The 19,221-nt window shown below is 44.3% G+C and overlaps 1 protein-coding gene across 1 annotated transcript in view; it reads left to right on the forward strand.

Annotated features, from left to right (window-relative positions):
• The first annotated feature begins 1,608 nt into the window (after positions 1–1,608).
• UBE2Q2 (ubiquitin conjugating enzyme E2 Q2) overlaps positions 1,609–19,221 on the forward strand; it is a 28,153-nt gene continuing 10,540 nt past the window's right edge. Inside the window, exons 1-6 of the mRNA XM_069765524.1 lie at positions 1,609–1,993; positions 7,242–7,346; positions 14,719–14,823; positions 17,491–17,547; positions 18,338–18,478; positions 19,121–19,205. Of these exons, the coding sequence (XP_069621625.1) occupies positions 1,835–1,993; positions 7,242–7,346; positions 14,719–14,823; positions 17,491–17,547; positions 18,338–18,478; positions 19,121–19,205 (652 nt within the window). The 5' untranslated portion in view covers positions 1,609–1,834. The remainder of the gene's footprint in view (positions 1,994–7,241; positions 7,347–14,718; positions 14,824–17,490; positions 17,548–18,337; positions 18,479–19,120; positions 19,206–19,221) is intronic.

Below are 19,221 nucleotides of genomic sequence, written 5' to 3' on the forward strand. Positions count from 1 at the left end.
TCATGTGTGGCCATTATACAGTATGCAGCATCATATGGGCCCATTATACTGTATGGAGCATCACGTGGGGCCAGTACACTGTATGCAGCATCATTTGGGGCCATTAGATAGTATGGAGCATCATGTGTGGCCATTATACAGTATGGAGCATCACGTGGGGCCAGTACACTGTAAGCAGCATCATGTGTGGCCATTATACAGTATGCAGCATCATATGGGCCCATTATACTGTATGGAGCATCACGTGGGGCCAGTACACTGTATGCAGCATCATTTGGGGCCATTAGACAGTATGGAGCATCATGTGTGGCCATTATACAGTATGCACCATCATATGGGCCCATTATACTGTATGGAGCATCACGTGGGGCCAGTACACTGTATGCAGCATCATTTGGGGCCATTAGATAGTATGGAGCATCATGTGTGGCCATTATACAGTATGGAGCATCACGTGGGGTCAGTGCACTGTAAGCAGCATCATTTGGAGATATTATACAGTATGGAGCATCATGTGTGGCCATTATACAGTATGGAGCATCATTTGGAGATATTATACAGTATGGAGCATCATGTGTGGCCATTATACAGTATGGAGCACTGTGTGGCCATATTTTTTTGTTTATAATTATTGTTTACGAAACATTGAGATCAGAAGTGCTAAATGGGTGTGGTTGGGGCGTGACTAGTTGTGAAATGGGTGTGGTCAGAGGTGTGGCCTAAAATTTGTCGCGGCGCGCTATGTGCGGCTCTAACTTTGTCCCTCTTTCCTTTCCTCAAAAGTTGGGAGGTATGCATCTGAGCCCACCTTGATGTCCACTTCTGTGCCGCTTGTACATTTTTTCTAGGTGCTGATTGGGAATCTAGAGTGTGAGCCCCATTGGGACTTGGGGACATTGATGATAATGTGTGCAAACTTAAAGCGCTGCGGAATATGTTGGTGCCATATAATTATTATTATTACAGGTGTGGTCATGTGTGTTCGCCTCAGCGCACCTACCAGCATTGCATTTTTTAAATATGATCATTTTCGCTCATTATTAAACCTGTAAAAGATAAAAATTATGACTAAGAAACCAACTTTAGCATTGTCCATAATGGCGCCACAAAAAAACAAGGCCCAAGCCCTCGACTGTTGTGAAAGCACGGCGACCGCCAACTGACGGCCATGCCGTGTGCTCGGGGCTCATGGAATAAGCGCACATGCTGAGATTAATCTTTGCCACCAATTTCTGAGGCGTCAGTCCTGAAATAATCATTAATATGTCGACATGGACAGTTCATTTTGCAAAACTTGTAGCCACAGAACCAAAAAACTGCCAGTATCTATGTAGAAGCAACATAACCGCCTGCACCGGCTAACACCTGAGGAATATAGTATGGCCCAGCTGTGTGAGCAGAACATGCCACCTATAGGGCGGTGTGCAGACCCGCAGGAATTCCGCTCAGATAATGTACGTGTCTGCACTGGGGCCGTCACACTGGCTGAGCAGCACTGACAGAACAGTGGGCAGCACTCAGCGCCGCCTGACTGGACAACAGTCCCCGCCACTAGGCCTGCCCCTTCCCAAACTCCCCAGTTCCTGTGCCCTCACCACGCATGCGCACAGACAGTAAAGCTTTATCAATAGTGCGCAAGGGTGCTTCCTTTCGGTAGAGCTCCGTCTCTGACGTCACTGCGCCGGAAGCATCGCGCTCCGTGGCCCTCGGTAGCGTCGCTCCGCATACAAAGACAGGCCGCCGCCATCTTTCGTACAGGCCGGGCGGAGAGCTCGGGCCCCGGGCATGACCCCGCTGTCTCCTCGGGCCTCCGCCGGGCGGAAATGAGGCCAAGATGTCGGTGTCTGGGCTGAAGGCCGAGCTGCGACTCCTTGAGTCTATCTTCGGTAAAGAGCACGAAAGGTTCCGGATCATCAGCTGGAGACTGGACGAGCTGCACTGTGTGTTCATCCAGAGCACCGGGGGCGCCCTGACCATCCACTGCAACATCACGGTGTGTAGGCGGGCACTGGGTGACGGGAGGTGGGCACAGCGGCTCCCTAGCGCCCCCATTAGCATCAGGTGGTCAGCAGAGTTGCCTGGAGTTTCCCACTTGCCTGTGCCCCTTATGAGTACAGCACTAGGCCATATTGGGGGGATTGTGGGCTCCTCGTCCTGGGATAACGGGGGATGGCGTCCCCCCTCGCTGCCTTCTAGTCACAAGGCTCCAGTGTTTATGGTAAAGTGATCTGAGAATCGGACCTGACCCAGAAACCCTACGAGGGCAGCGCCGCAAATGTCTGCTCAGTTATGGAGAAGTCTCCATGGTGCCACGGTCGTCTCCGAGAAGCTTCGATGCTCTGGCGGATCCGTCATCGCTGATCACGCTCTTGTTTCCGTAACTTTGCATTCTGCACTATTTATCCGCAGAGTCAAATCGGGGAACTGCGAAAACTTTCCAAAGCAGGTCCTGATGTGTGGGGGCGACCAGAGGGGTCTGGCGGGTTACTTTACCTTGCCTAACGTGTGGGGGGGACCAATGGGGTCTGGCGGGTTACTTTATCTTGCCTAACGTGTGGGGGGACCAGTGGGGTCTGGCGGGTTACTTTATCTTGTCTAACGTGTGGGGGGACCAGTGGGGTCTGGCAGGTTTCTTTACCTTGCCTGCCTGATATGTGGGGGGACCAGTGAGGTCTGGCAGGTTACTTTATCTTGCCAAACGCGTGGTGGCGACCAGTGGGGTCTGGCAGGTTTCTTTACCTTGCCTGCCTGATGTGTGGGGGGACCACTGAGGTCTGGCAGGTTACTTTACCTTGCCTGCCTGATGTGTGTGGGGGGGGATCAGTGAGGTCTGGCAGGTTACTTTACCTTGCCTGCCTGTGTGGGGGGATCAGTGAGGTCTGGCAGGATACTTTACCTTGCCTGCCTGATATGTGGGGAGACCAGTGGGGTCTGGCAGGATACTTTACCTTGCCTGCCTGATGTGTGGGGGGACCAGTGGGGTCTGGCAGGTTTCTTTACCCTGCCTGATGAGTGGGGGGACCAGTGGGGTCTGGCAGGTTTCTTTACCCTGCCTGATGAGTGGGGGGACCAGTGAGGTCTGGCAGGTTTCTTTACCCTGCCTGATGTGTGGGGAGACCAGTGAGGTCTGGCAGGATACTTTACCTTGCCTGCCTGATGTGTGGGGGGACCAGTGGGGTCTGGCAGGTTTCTTTACCCTGCCTGATGTGTGGGGGGACCAGTGAGGTCTGGCAGGTTTCTTTACCCTGCCTGATGTGTGGGGAGACCAGTGAGGTCTGGCAGGTTTCTTTACCCTGCCTGATGTGTGGGGGGACCAGTGAGGTCTGGCAGGTTTCTTTACCTTGCCTGCCTGATGTGTGGGGGGTATCAGTGAGGTCTGGCAGGTTACTTTACCTTGCCTGCCTGATGTGTGGGGGGGATCAGTGAGGTCTGGCAGGTTACTTTACCTTGCCTGCCTGATGTGTGGGGGGACCAGTGGGGTCTGGCAGGTTTCTTTACCTTGCCTGCCTGATGTGTGGGGGGACCAGTGAGGTCTGGCAGGTTTCTTTACCCTGCCTGATGTGTGGGGAGACCAGTGAGGTCTGGCAGGTTTCTTTACCCTGCCTGATGTGTGGGGGGACCAGTGAGGTCTGGCAGGTTACTTTACCTTGCCTGCCTGATGTGTGGGGGGATCAGTGAGGTCTGGCAGGATACTTTACCTTGCCTGCCTGATGTGTGGGGGGATCAGTGAGGTCTGGCAGGATACTTTACCTTGCCTGCCTGATGTGTGGGGGGACCAGTGGGGTCTGGCAGGTTTCTTTACCCTGCCTGATGTGTGGGGGGACCAGTGAGGTCTGGCAGGTTACTTTACCTTGCCTGCCTGATGTGTGGGGGGACCAGTGGGGTCTGGCAAGTTACTTTACCTTGCCTGCCTGATGTGTGGGGGGGACCAGTGAGGTCTGGCAGGTTACTTTACCTTGCCTGCCTGATGTGTGGGGGGACCAGTGGGGTCTGGCAGGTTACTTTATCTTGCCTGATTGTCTTGTGGCAGTGATTCCCCATTACTTTAGAACATGCACAAATGGGCAACTATTTCTACTGATTGCAGCTTGAGACCTGGCCTGTTAGGTCCAACATTCCAAATTATCAGTGTCCGACACTAATCTGGATCCATGCACATTAGATTATTGTCCGATTCCTCACAGATCGGTGGCTTTGCCTGCCTTTCATAACTCCACAGATGCCAAGAGGAGTGAGGGGGAAACACGGAAGGTAAAAATAAAGTGCTTGTTGTGTATGGTATCTAGCGGCATTGAAATCTGCATGAAGCAGTCACTGACCAGTACCTGTCCAGGCATAGATACAAGGTGCAACTGAGTGCTTGGAAGAGAGCACAGGGAATGGTTAGATAGGTGAGGGGATAAGCCGTCTACTCTAAAGAAATGCTTCTAGAGAATTGGTTATACTGGGAAATAACCTGATTGATTGTGGTAGTTCTTTACAGAGAACTAGAGCAGCACAAGAGAAGTCCTGGAGACAGAAGTGGGAGTTTTCAGTATGTGAATATCCTAGGTCCCCCCCACCCCACCCCCGTTATCGGCTTTGTACCAGTTGGAGAAGGCTTTTAAAGTGGCCATGCACATGAGAATGCCATGGCTGTAGCAGTTTTGACAATGACTGCCTTATGTGGACTACCCATGGCTTTGCCTCTATTCAAACTTTTGCACCTCTTGAGTGCCGAGCATGCCCTCATCTTACACTGATAAAACTTGAGTGGGTGCCCAGTAATGCCTGAGATCACTGCTGATCATGTGTCCGGGGACCTTCTTGTTGGCTTTGTAGAACTTCTCTGATGTTTGGGTCGGCCTTATCTGTGTTCTCTCTGCAGAGAAGCTTTGTTACCTCTACAGCTACTTTCATTAGAACCTGCTCGCTGCATCAAGCTTTCGTTTTTGCTCCTAATTTTTTCATACCTATATTACAAGGGTCATAACTTTATTTTTCTATTTTAGCCGTATGAGGCTTTGCATGTCTGCTTGCTTTACCATATCATATACTGAAATGGAGGGGAAGCCAGCAGTTCTGCTTCATAGAGTGCAATAAAATTGACATATTAATTTTTGGTTGTCAACTTATCTTTTTTTGGCCATAGCCTTAAAGATTGAAAGCTAAAAAGGTCGGGGTGTCTTTTTTTTTTTTTTTTTTTTTTTTTTTTTTTTTGGCATACAACGGGCAAAAAATAGCAGTTCTGTTGGATAAATAACCTCTTAATACCTTATGCTTATCTAGATGCAGTGATGCAATTATTTTCACTTTTTTTATTTAACAAATGATAAAATGGGACAATATAAACTTTTTATATTTTGGCGTGGGTTTACATTTTTAAAACATTTTTCAAACTTTCTTTACTTGTTAGATTTTTTTTATCACTTTTATTTGATCATTCAAATAATATATAATGGAGAATATGTGAAGAAATTGGAAACTTATGATATACATCACAATCGCTAGGATAGTGTACAGCATTGCCTCTTATCTAATGTTCCTCAGTATAGACCATCACCAGTATGGTATCAGCTGTACAACACCCTTTGTGTTAGGGGCAGACTAGGAACTTGGCTATTATTACAATACTAAGATATCAAAAAGGTTAACGTTGGCCGTCCAGTTTTCTGGTATGCTCGTTTTTCCTATTTGCAGATGTCCGATAATTGGATGCCCCAGACAGCAAATGGGGAACTACTTGAATCTGACTGGGTGGTTTCAGTAAATCAAGCTATATTCGGGTTTTCACATGAAATAATAAGGTGAATATCTTTAACAGTTGCTCACAGCCACCAATTGGGTACATGCGTTTTGTATTTCCAATGCAGGTTTAGGCCTCCTATACACATTAAACTAATGTTGGCCGAACCCATCGATATCAACTAGTTCGGCTGACGTTCTAATTGTGTGCGCCCCTGGCCCATTTCTTTGGACAGTCCAGTATGTCAGATTTTGGCCCATTGATCATACGGTCTCCCTGAGAAGTCTCTGCCAGGTATGTCTGGCTATGACTTTCATAGAGCACAAATGACAATTCAGCGAGCGCTCTTGTTTATGGAAGCGCCATCTAAGATGGCTGCCGACCCAACCATTGATAGAAAAGTCCTGACTAATCATTGGGTGCAGCACACAAATCTTTTTCTGCATAGAACCTGCACAGTGTACTGTATACAATCTACAATGCATTCAATAGGTGCCAGCTTATGCCTGTACAGTGGCATACATTGGCTGCAGTCTGCACAGGGCAGACTTTGGGTGGCTCCCCCTAGACAGTACTTTCTGTAAACCTCGTCTGATTGGCCGCTTGCTTCAGACGTCAGTGGCAATCTTTGGCCCTAGGTGGTGGTTTGTGTGTAAGGAAAGGACTGGATACTGCTGCAGAAGCTCTTTAATTTAGGGTGGTGTTTATAGTGAAGGCAGTTGGAGTAAACCCTCTGAGCCATAAGTCAGTCTAGACAGTCATCTTATTTGATTGTGTGTGTATATAGGGGTGTGTGACCACTTATCAGGTGACGGTTCTCTCAGCAGATGTTACCCTCCCCCATCCTAGTCTCTCCTAATTATGACTGTGAAGCAGTACAAGTGTAGTAACTACTTCCCATTCCAGTCTTTCCTGGTTTCCCACGCTGCCGTGGTTCACTTCTGGGTCACATGACCACAAGCCAGTGATTGGCTCACACTAGGGTTTATGAGGACTGGAAGCCCCTTTCTCTGTGTGATCCTACAGGGCCTTGATTTGGCTCTCGTAAACTTACGAGCCGAAGAGCGGTCACATGAGTCAGACGTATTTTAATACATGCACCATTACATATGTAGATAGAAGGAAAATAAAATTACTGACACCTAGTATGTTAGTTTAAAATAATGGTGTGCTTCCTTTTAACTCAATCTCAGTATTTTGATCACCATGTTATATAGCATTTATTTGATTTCCGGTCTCTCAACAATGAGAAACAAAAGCCTAAAAGTAGTAAAAAATTCATAAAGTTAAAGTTTGGCTAGCTTTTCATCCAAATAAAATATATACCCTACTGGAAGGAAGGTAGGACACTTTTCTGCAGGTCAAACATTGGGCTGAAGATGCCTCTTTCTTGATGACTTTTTGGGACATTGCATGTTGCTAGATTAGACTTTCTAACTCTAGTTTGCATGTGATAACTTTCTAAATGTGGTTTCTAATAAAAATCCATATTTAAATACATTTCCTCTTCCTGTAGGAATCTTACCCCTCTTCTGCACCAATATGGTTTGTGGAATCAGATGACCCAAATCTGACTTCTGTTTTGGAACGCTTGGAGGATATTAAGAAGAGCAACACACTGGTGAGTCTACTGGGCCGAAACATGTCCTCCCAACCCCAAATCTGGTCTACTCAATTTGTAATTCTTGGGCACTGATTAAAATACTGTATATACTCGAGTATAAGCTGAGATTTTCAGCCCATTATTTTTTTTTTTTTTTTTTTTTTAGGCTAAAAGTGCCCCTCTCGGCTTATACTCGAGTAATTGTCCCAGGGGGTCGGCGGGGGAGCTGCAGGAATGGCGACTGTCACATCATACTCACCTGCTCCTAGAGCGGTCTCTGCTTCTCCGATGGTCTCCGGTGCCCGCAGCTTTTCCTGTGTTGAGGTCACGTGGTACCGCTCATTAAAGTAATGAATATGGACACGACTCCACTCCCATAGGGGTGGAGCGCATATTCATTACTATAATGAGCGGTACCATGTGACCGCTGAACATGGGAAGGAGCTGTCGGCGCGTGCTGGAGATCCATCGGAGAAGCGGGGAATGCATCAGGAGGGGGTGAGTATGACGGGGGACGGTGAGCCATGCAATATTCACCTGTCCCCGTTCCACCGCCGGGCTCTGTCTTCCTCATCCGCTGGCTGTGACGTTCAGTTCAGAGGGCGCAATGATGTGTTTAGTGCACGCCCTGTGCCTGGACAGTCTATGCAGAGACCCGGAAGACACAGCGGCGATGGAACGGGGATAGGTGAATATCGCAAGTGCCGGTGTCCTGAGCCAGCGGTGACTCCCGAACCTGGCCCCTATAGCGCGTCGGTGTCCCCGCCTCCTCAGGACATCGGCACCTCTCCCCCAGCGACGAGAAGTATGATTTTTTTTTTTTTTTTTTAAATCGCAGCAGCATAATGCGGCATAATATTCTATGGAGCATGTTATGGGGCCATCAACTTTTGTTCAGCGTTATATGGGGCATTATATTCTATGGAGCATCTTTTGGGGCCATCAACCTTTGTGCAGCGTTATATGGGGCACAATATTATTATTTATATAGCGCCAACATATTCTGCAGCGCTTTACATTTATAGATGAGATTTGTACATACAATAGACATTACAGCAGAACAATAATCACAGTTCAAAACGGATACCAGGAGGAATGAAGGCCCTGCTCACAAGCTTACAAACTGAGGAAAAAGGGGAGACACGAGAGGTGGATGATAACAATTACAAATTCTGTGGAGCATCTTATGGGGACATTATTAATCTTTTATGCAGCATTATATGGGGCATATTTTAATGTGGAGCATCTTATGGGGCGTATTTTAATATGGAACATCTTATGGGCCCATCGTGAACTGTATGGAGCATTATATGGGGCTCCTGATTCAATATGGATATTCAAAAACACTTAACCTACTGATGTCTCAATTAATTTTACTTTTATTGGTATCTATTTTTATTTTTTGAAAATTTTCCAGTAGCTGCTGCATTTCCCACCCTAGGCTTATACTTGGGTCAATAAGTTTTCCCAGTTTTTTTTGTTGCAAAATTAGGGGTCTCGGCTTATACTCTAGTATATACGGTAGTCTGTTTTTTAATGTGCTCTTCGGTTACCTTTAAATATAGGCCGCCTCAGGTTTTGAGCTTGTTACCTTCTGTAGCTTTGTTCTTATCCCGGATACGTATATATATAAAAAAAAAATTGTAATACTGACTGCTCCAGCCGACCAGCATACGGTCCTCTTTCCGTTTGCAGGCATGCCACATTTGCTGGCCTCTTCTCTATAGGCCAGGCCTTGGTGGTCACTGCGAGTCATAGGGTCACAACGTCCATGTCACTACCTTATGACACTCAGTGACCTACGGGGCCTGACATGGCAGAGGTTCTGGAGATAACTGATGGCAGAAAGAGGGCCAAATGGCAAGCATAGAGGCTGATGGAGAGGTGTGTGTGTGTGTGTGGCGTGTGAGTGTTTTTTTTTTTTTTTTTTATAACATCCATTGTTTGTAACTAGGGCTTGTCAAAAGTCCTTTTCTCTGCCTTATCTGATTGTGGATGATGTTTTCTACTTTTAGCCCAAGGGAGGGGCAGCTTGGTTTGTTTTTTTTGTTTTTTTTTTCCCTATCTAAAAGTTGTGATGTTACATGACAATGTCACTGTGGGTTTCATTAGCTATTTTCTGCATCCCAACCCTGGAGTAGATGCAAAAGGAAGGAAAGTTTGAGACTTATAAAGTTAGGGTTTGTTTCCACTTATCCCAGCCATCTGTTTTTTTTTCCCTTCTAGCCAGAGGAAAACTGATGGCAAAACTGATCCGTCACTTTTTTTACAGCACCAATCCCATTCATCTGGCACCTTGTTAGTTTTTAGAGCCTGATCAGAAAACACTACATGTAGCATTTTCTAATCCAGCTAAATATGTTGGGACATGGTGCACAGCTTTACATAAGTTGTGTTCCGTTCTGATATTTAACCCCTTAGTGACCATAGCCACTACGACTTAAAACTGACCTGAGACATAAGAGAACAGTATCCCCCCACCCCCGATGAGTGAAAATGCAGCAGCTGACACTCTGCGGCCACAATTGGTGTTGGCACAAACCACGGTCATTTAACCCTTTTAGATGCTGCTGTAAATAGTTACTACAGAATCTAGATCAGGGGTGTCAAACTGCATTCCTCGAGGGCCGCAAACTGTGCATGTCTTCAAGATTTCCTTAGCATTGCACAAGATGCTGGAATAATTCTCTGTGCAGGTGATTAAATTATCACCTGTGCAATACAAGGAAATCTGGAAAACATGACCTGTTTGCAGCCCTCGAGGAATGCAGTTTGACACCCCTGATCTAGATGCCTAAGAGTGTGTGAGGGTGCTCCCTATTTATCCATAAATCATGATTGTGTGGTCCTTATGTTTGCCATGACAAATTGCAGCCTGACCTGTTCAGAAGATAGCAACATTTAGGTGGTAAAAATAACATTTTTCCTTCCTGTCATGCTGCTTAGTATTCCTGAAAAGCACCTGAATGGTTAATAAACCACCTGACAGCAGTTTTTGAATACATTGAGGGGTGCTGTTTTTAAAATGGTCTCACTTTGGGGGATTTTACGGCATATAGGTCCCTAAAAAAGGAAGTTTTTTTTGTTTTTTTTTTTTTAATTTCCTTGAAAAAACTTGCCACTGAAATTCTTTTTTTTTTTTGTGTGTGCAAATTATGCTAGGACTCTGGTACATTTATCTTGATAAAATTGCCCTATTGTGAAAAGCAAATGACCCCTTACGTAGGAGATACAGAACCAGCAACAGGTGTTTTGCTGAGGATTAGCTGTTGTAAAAAGAGTGCAGAGATGGGGAAAGTATTGTAGTCTCTTTAGGGTTACATCCACGACTAAATCAGGCCTTGTTCATATGCTCTATAATCTAGCATGGCCTACAATGAAGAACCCAAAAGGCTACAAATGGCCAGACGAAGAAGCGGAGGTCCAGTGTGGCCTCACGTTGTCTGGAATATATGGCGCTCCTAAATATAAATTTGTCTTATTCTGGGAGCTCTTGTCTGTTATTATGGAGGTCTACTTTCACACATCAGTTTTTTGCAATTTGTCAACTGTTGAAAAAAAACGGATCTGTCACAGATTGTGAACTGATGCAATGGATCATTTTTTACACCGGATCAGACTAGCTGATCCAGCTAATTGGATCCTAAAAAAACCAGAGCATGCTCAGTTAAAAAAAAAAAAAAAAAATACTTGAAATCCGTCCCGGGATTCCGTCACTGTCAGTTTTTTCGACAGACACAAAACGTTACTATTTCTATTTTCTCTGGCCACAGGATAAACAATTTTTGACTGATCCGGTGAACGGTTGATGAAACAGAAGGCCATCCATCGCAACCCGTCGCTAATACAAGTCTATGAGAGAAAACATTCGCCGGATCAGTTTTTTTTTTTTTCTTCAAAATTCGCCATATTGAGACTGACGGCCAAAGACTGATGTGTGAAAGGGGCCTAAGAGGGCGAGTACATTATAGGTAAAATGGCACAAAAAGTGCAAGTCACCTATTGGGGCTAAACAAAGTTAAGGATTAAAGATTTATTATACATGTGAAGAAAGCAGTCATGTTTCTCTGCTTTGCACATCCGAATATAAAAAACACAAGGCTTCATATCGCTGTCTTCACTAAAAATAAGGTTTCTACCGGGAGAGAAAAACTCTCAATCTTTAGTTCGGCATTGGCACGTCCCTGTCATGCAGTAAATCAGCGTTTCGCATGAGATTCTGTGATATGTTAAGGGTGAAATGTGCAACTAAACCCCCCAGTCTGCTCTGTTTACCACTACAACGTTTCCTGTGTCCCCCAATAAATCCCTTCCCCCTCGTCCAGCCCCCAGCCGAAAATGGAACAGATCAGCAGTAGATTAACTCGTGTTCTCTGCAGGATTTCTCTCGCTGTTTTACGGACATGCCGGTAATCCTGAAGACACTGCGGGCCTGGTGATCACCTGTGCGAGGTTTAGTGTTCCATTAAGTAGGTCAGATGTGTGGATAAATCTGTACATGAAAGAAATCTCAGCAGGGAGTGTGATGGAATCCCCCACCGCGCCGCAGCCACGAGCATGTACTGCTAGCCCTGTATAAATGGCTGCAGGATGTAGTCATCGTCATCCGAGCTTCTGTGGCTAATCTTACTTATGACTAGTCTCCGCACAAAGTTTGCCTGCTTGCATCATAACTATGAATATCCATCAATTTCAGCTTTTTAACATGGGCGTGCTCCAAAAGTCATTATGACATGGGTGTGTTACACCGTAGACCAAAAACTGATGACTTGTACAATGTCATACTTTATATGTTACTTATAATGTTAGAGGACCTGTCGGACCTCTGGAGTGAATTCTCCTGCTCCCCATAAAATCATTCAGTTTCATACCATCAGTAACTGTTCTTCCACTTGACAGATTGTTTGCCACTTATTCTATCCGTTTTTGTTTTTTTACCAATAGCTTACTGATCCATTATAATGAGTGCGCCTTTTCACATGTCGTTTTGTTGTTTTGGTTTTTTTTTTACCAATAGTTGTCCAAGTATGATAAACTTACCTGGAGCAGCCAGTGCCAGGCAGCAGCTGCCAAGGCAAACAGGATCATGGGGTGCATTAAAAGAGGTCTGGATACACATGATGAGAGCATTATACTGCCTCTGTACAAATCCCTAGTTAGACCGCACATGGAGTACTGTGTCCAGTTTTGGGCACCGGTGCTCAGGAAGGATATAATGGAACTAGAGAGAGTACAAAGGAGGGCAACAAAATTAATAAAGGGGATGGGAGAACTACAATACCCAGATAGATTAGCGAAATTAGGATTATTTAGTCTAGAAAAAAGACGACTGAGGGGCGATCTAATAACCATGTATAAGTATATAAGGGGACAATACAAATATCTCGCTGAGGATCGGTTTATACCAAGGAAGGTGACGGGCACAAGGGGGCATTCTTTGCGTCTGGAGGAGAGAAGGTTTTTCCACCAACATAGAAGAGGATTCTTTACTGTTAGGGCAGTGAGAATCTGGAATTGCTTGCCTGAGGTGGTGATGATGGCGAACTCAGTCGAGGGGTTCAAGAGAGGCCTGGATGTCTTCCTGGAGCAGAACAATATTGTGTCATACAATTAGGTTCTGTAGAAGGACGTAGATCTGGGGATTTATGATGATGGAATATAGGCTGAACTGGATGGACAAATGTCTTTTTTCGGCCTTACTAACTATGTTACTATGTTACGAAGTATAAACATAACAAAAAAAAGTCCTACTTTCGATCCTTATCTGTTATCGAAGTCATTGGGTGGGGGGCACAGCATATGGATCTAGTCTGTGTGCTGTCTTGAGTTAGACTAGTTAATGGATGGTGCGTATCAAAAGTGCAAAGCGGATAACTAAGCAAAAACCACATATTGATGCATCTAAAATAAAGTACACACCATATGATTGAAAAATGCCTTGCTGAGAATGTATACCTTGCAATTTCAATGTCTACCACAAGATGGCAGTGTGTAACAGTGCATGGGGAAAAAGCAAATATAAGTGCATCAACAAGGAGAAATACTATACAAAATAAGGAAAAGCCAAGGAATATAAGGCACTACTCGACTCCCCAGACATGTGCAGGCTCCCAAAATAAGATTTAGAAAATAATTTAAACACTATGAAGCTGCACATAAGAGATGCCACAGTAATGCGTTCAATTACATAAAATAGAACCGCAGGGTACTAGGAACCCACTGCACCCAACACTCTTTGCTTGGAAATGTTCATGTTTGATGTTCTTTTTATTGTGTTATAGGGTAGTACATCTGGGTGCATGGTATGTGTGTTTAATGCAGGGGTGGGGAACCTCAGGCCCCTGGGCCATTTACGGCCCTCGATGACCTTTTATCAGGCCCCCAGGCAGATTCTCAGGGACCGCATTCTTGGGCAGGGAGGCGTATTTTGATTACAACCAGCTCATTAATTTCTTCTTGCTCTGTTAGCGCACACACACGCAGTGTTCACTACTGAACACTGAAGGGCATGCAATGAAAGATTACGTCCTGACACCAGTGCCAGAGTCAGGATGCACTTTGTGGGCGGAGTTTGTACTGAAGGATGGTATAAATATCCAAATGGCCCTTGGCAGAAAAAAAGATTCCCCACCCCTGGGGTAATGGATAGGAGAAGCTAATTTTATTTTTCCATACTTGGAAAAACTGATACAAGAATTGTAAAAATTGACACATAACCCAAAAACTATCAATAGTGACAGGGGGACCAGCAACACATACTTGTCAAAGGAATGTGTCCCTATAATTTGATATTGTAGATTCTTAATGGACAGCATCCTCTCCCTCAATTGTAACACCCATTTGTCAATTTATACATTTCTTGGAGGATTAATAGAGGAACTGCACAATGCAGATGCCTAAAGAAACTCTCTCTTTAAAAATAAATGTTCCCGCTTGCATGCTGTCAGTAGTAGCAGTGTAGCTAATAGCTATGCTGGGCCTTGTTACTTGAGTCCTGACATTAATCAAAAGACCCCAATGTGTTGGACCACATGGCTCAGCACTTCCACTGACTCTAGTACCAACTATGCTATTTTAGGAAAACAATTGTATTGTTATGGGTTAGTAGTACACGACTGGACATGTCTTTCTCCAGCCCGGAAAGATCTGATTAAGTCACGTTAAAGTAAAAATTCATGTGACGTTGTGAATCCGTTCCATATCTTAGCTATGTGTGTGCCTAAACATACAAAATGTATATTTTATTTATTACCGGAACAAATTAATGACGTCGCATGAACCTCATCCGTGTGTGTGTGAGCGTGTGCGGCACAGGATGATGAGGTTCTTGGGAGATGTATTGCATGCGGCTTTTACTATTCCTAACATGAATGTGTTTTTGCTCCTGTAGCTCCTGCAGCAGTTGAAGCGTTTGATTTGTGACCTGTGCAGACTCTACAATCTCCCGCAGCACCCAGACGTTGAAATGCTGGATCAGCCTCTGCCTACAGGACAGGTATTAATCCTTGCTTTAGGGTGGCATGTTTATGGACCTGGTAAGACAACCCTAAGGGGAAAGAAACCTGAAGAATGCACACTGAAAGGGAGCAAAATTCTATCTTATGAACCTTTTCCCACGCAGTGCTGTTTTAGACTCCCATCCTGATCAAGATGAGACAAGCACCCAAGTGGTTTAACAGAGGGAGAGGGTTTCTTCTTCAAGCCCATTTCTGTACCAATTGGTTGCTAAGGCAGCCAGGGGTCTAGCAAATCCCCCTGCATCTCCCATCATCTACGTGAGCCTGTTAGATCCTGCCTAAAGCGAGAACTAATAGTTGCTCATATGTACACGTAATCGCGAGGATATGACAGCCGCGGCTGACCGCTCATTCCACTTGATTACTTATGTCTGAAGGTTGGATGTCATAACCTCAGTTGAGCCCTGGGAACATCAGTTTTTTGTTTTGTTTTTGTTTGTTTTTTTGTTTGCTTGTTTGTTTGTTTTTTCTTCATAGGTGCGACCGTTCAGATCCAGAAGGGGTTATCCACTGCTAGGACAACACCTTTTAAATTTAGAAAAAACACAAGCAGAATCCTATTGCAGTGTAATAATCGTTCAGATGGGAAAATATATATTATATTATATTAGTATTGGCTTTCAGATTGAGATCAGTGTAGCCAGTCATAGGTTAACAATAATAATAATAATATTATTATTATTATTATTTTTTATATAGCACCAACATATTCTGCAGCACTTTACAATTAAGCAGGGACATGTACAGACAATAAATTCAGTACAAGTTAAGACAATTTAAATTATAATGGAGACCTCACTGACATCATGTACACATGAAAGTTTAGCTCTGGATGTGGCTTAAAGATGTCAGGCAAATCATGCTGCCAAACCGTGACAGTACAAATCACTGCATGATTACAGCGTAAGGGTCTTCTCTGAAACTCTGGCAGGTTCCCTTTAAAGGGGTTTTGTGCATGAAATCAGATGCAATCTAAGATTGTGGGAGAACATCTTGTTGATCACCATTTTTGGCTATTGGCACATTCCAAGAAATGCTTGATGGCAACATTAAGAGCAATATTCTCATGTCGGAGTAGAACTCTAGGGGAGAATATCTCCTACAGGCATGCAGTAAGGTCCGAGGCACGCAGGTAGACTGTATGGCTCCATGGTAGGCCGAAAAAACAAAATCTAGGACATGGGAGCTAGGCTGTTCCTGATTCCAGTCTTTAATATAGTATGTTTGTGAGTTTTTCTGCCACAAGAATATCTGTTGTGTTTAATGGATATCGATCAGCTCATTATACCTCACCCCTCCAAACCGATTGTGTGTTCGGTTATTTGATCACAAACTAATCCATGCCTTTTTCTTTTTAAACCAAAAACACTCCACCTTTGCAGAAAGGCTACGTTCACACTAGCGTTCTGCTAGTGTGCGTCGCCTTAGCGTCGGGCGACGCAGCGGCGACGCACGCGTCATGCGCCCCTATGTTTAACATGGGGGACGCATGCGTTTTTGTGTGTTGCGTTTTGCAACACTTGCGTCTTTTTTGCCGCTAGCGTCGGACCAAGAAAACGCAGCAAGTTTCATTTTTCTTGCGTCCGATTTTCGGCAAAAAACGACGCATGCGTCGCAAAACGCAGCGTTTTTGCGTGCGTTTTGCCGCGTTTTAGTGTGCGTCGTGCGTTGCGTCGCAGCGGCGCGCAACGCTAGTCTGAACGTAGCCGAAATCCACTTTAGAAGTGATACGAATATTTAGTCTGAAAGTGGTATGGGCGGGACACAGCACTTCCATTGCCTCCGCTCCATTAAGGACTTGTCCAGACCCCACACTTTCGCATATGATGCCTGTTTTTCATGGATGCAACTCGGACCGGATATGCAGCTGTGCTTGTGTTTTTTTTGTTTGTTTTTTTGTGTACTCAGTGATCCACACAATTATGGAGACCTGTCCATTCTTTATCCAGGTCTTGGATGAATCTCACCAATACAAGTCTGATGCCATCTGTGTGCTCTGGTTTTCCCAGACTGTTTGATATCAGAATGTTGAAAACTTTATTTTTTTTCTCGGGAGAAAATAAAATGATGAAACTCTGTTAAACACTGACCAAACTGTGATGAAATGCTTTAGAAGTGTGTGTTTTTAATACAAGTTGACCAAAGTGTAGGTGGCACGTTTATAATCCGGTCTACTTATTTTCTGCACTAAATGCTCCACTTGTGCACAGACCATTATGACATGTTAGTGAGACATCTAGTGGCTGAACTGGGAATGACCATAGAAATAAGCAACTCTTGCTGACATTTCCATTTATCCTGATGCTATGATGATCTGTAATTTAAACCTTTTGTGTATCAAAAATATAAAAAGTTGCTTAAAAATGTCCCAGTCCTAGGTTTAGTTTGTTTGCAAGCCTGTGTCTGCTCCTATCACAAGCAAGCCTGTGTCATGTGGCCTTGGGCTTCGTTTGCTAATCTGCAGACAGAAGGAAAGGAAGATCTGAAGAATTGCAGATGACTGTAGTCTGTGACTGAAGATATACATAGGAGCATTGCAGTGGAAAGAAAATGTTGCACAAGGAGATGCATAAATCATAATGACCTTTGTATAGTTTGGATCCTAAGAATGTTCAGTTATCGTTTTCTTATTTAAATGTTTGCAGAATGGCACAACAGAGGAAGTTACATCTGAAGAAGAAGAGGAGGAAGACATGGGTGAGGTAAGAGGGGGGGTGCTAACAAGTCACCAAGACTGTGGTAGCTATGCACAGCAATATGTTATATAGTGTGTACATTGTGATCATTAAAGGGATGTCCTCTCCTTTTCCATGCCTCCTGATTGTGACCCCTCTGTGCACATCTTACTGTAAGACTGTTGGCATATGTAGTATTCGGAAAAGGCTTGTGCTGAAGCCAGACACCGAATTGTGTGAAGGAGGCATGGGAAATGATTGATCTTCTGCAGTGTCGGACAGAATAAAGAGCATATGACAAAAGGAAATGCAATGCAGAAAATGTAGCAAAAACTCTCCGTCTTCTCCAGCACTGCAAACCCTATTATAAGAGGCCAGAATGGGTGGTCCCATAAAGAATCTGTATCCCATCGCTCCATAGAATTAATGATAAATGACTGCTAGACGCCACATTACCCACACTGGAGGCTCTGGGACCCCTTATGATTGAATGGTAGTAGAGACAATGGTGCACCTGTATGACCACCGCTACATTCACTTTTACGGGTCTATGGAAGTGGACATGGTCGACCCCTGCATGAGCGCTTTCTTCACACAGGTGACCTTGGGGTCCTTGCATCTGTCATCTTTGGGAGGTTCAGCGGTTGAACATCCCTGCCAGTCCCCTGAAATATATATATTTTTTTTTTAATTTATACCATTTATGCTGTAGATAGGTGTGAATGTTTACGGGACATACTTTATTATACATTGAAAGGGTAAGTTACAACTCTTCCATTAAAAGATTTGTAGAAAGATCTAAACTTTGTTATTTAAGGATATTGAAGACTTGGATCATTATGACATGAAGGAGGAAGAGCCGGTGGATGGCAAGAAGTCAGAGGATGAAGGCATTGAAAAAGAAAACCTTGCCATCTTAGAGAAGATTCGAAAGAATCAAAGACAGGACCACCTTAATGTGAGTGAATAAGGTTTGGACATAGTTTGGGGTTACATTTATAGGAAAGTTGGATTCCTTACACTGCCATGAAACATACTCTGACCATTTTATCAGATACTCATCCAGCAGGGTGTTGCCTCCAGAACCGCAGTTCGTAGTGACACAGAATCCATTGGAGATTTAAATGGTTCTACTTCTGTTGGGTCAGAATGATTCTTGGTGCCATCATCTCACCCATCTTATCATCAATTTGTCAAATTGTTTGTCCACAAAATATCCAAGAGGAGAAAGTACGACATTCACCAATTATTTCTGTTGCCTAGTGTGAATGAAGTATCTGACTGGAGCAATGCCGGTGACTATGAACTTAGTCCACAACACCTTTGGATGGTCTTCAGCCATCACCCTTTCCTCTGTATATTTTGCTAAACTTGTAGGGTTCTTTGTTGAATTGCTCAGATTCTTCCCAAAAAAATATTAAAAAAATGAATGAATGGAAGAAGATTGTGTTTTGTTTTTTGTTTTTTTTATATAATTGTGCGGTCTGTGGCTTCCTAGTGTTTTCCTAAATGGAAAGCCGCAAACTAAGGTTAGTTTTTCTTTAAAGGGTGTAACTAAAAATGTAACATGGCTTTTTTTTTTTTTTCTTTCTTGTATTAGGGTGCAGTTTCTGGATCAGTACAAGCATCTGACCGTCTCATGAAAGAGCTCAGGGATATATACCGGTCACAGAGTTATAAAACAGGTCTGTTGATCATATA

Source organism: Ranitomeya imitator, chromosome 4 (assembly GCF_032444005.1).
Source record: "Ranitomeya imitator isolate aRanImi1 chromosome 4, aRanImi1.pri, whole genome shotgun sequence".
Classification (NCBI taxonomy): domain Eukaryota; kingdom Metazoa; phylum Chordata; class Amphibia; order Anura; family Dendrobatidae; genus Ranitomeya; species Ranitomeya imitator.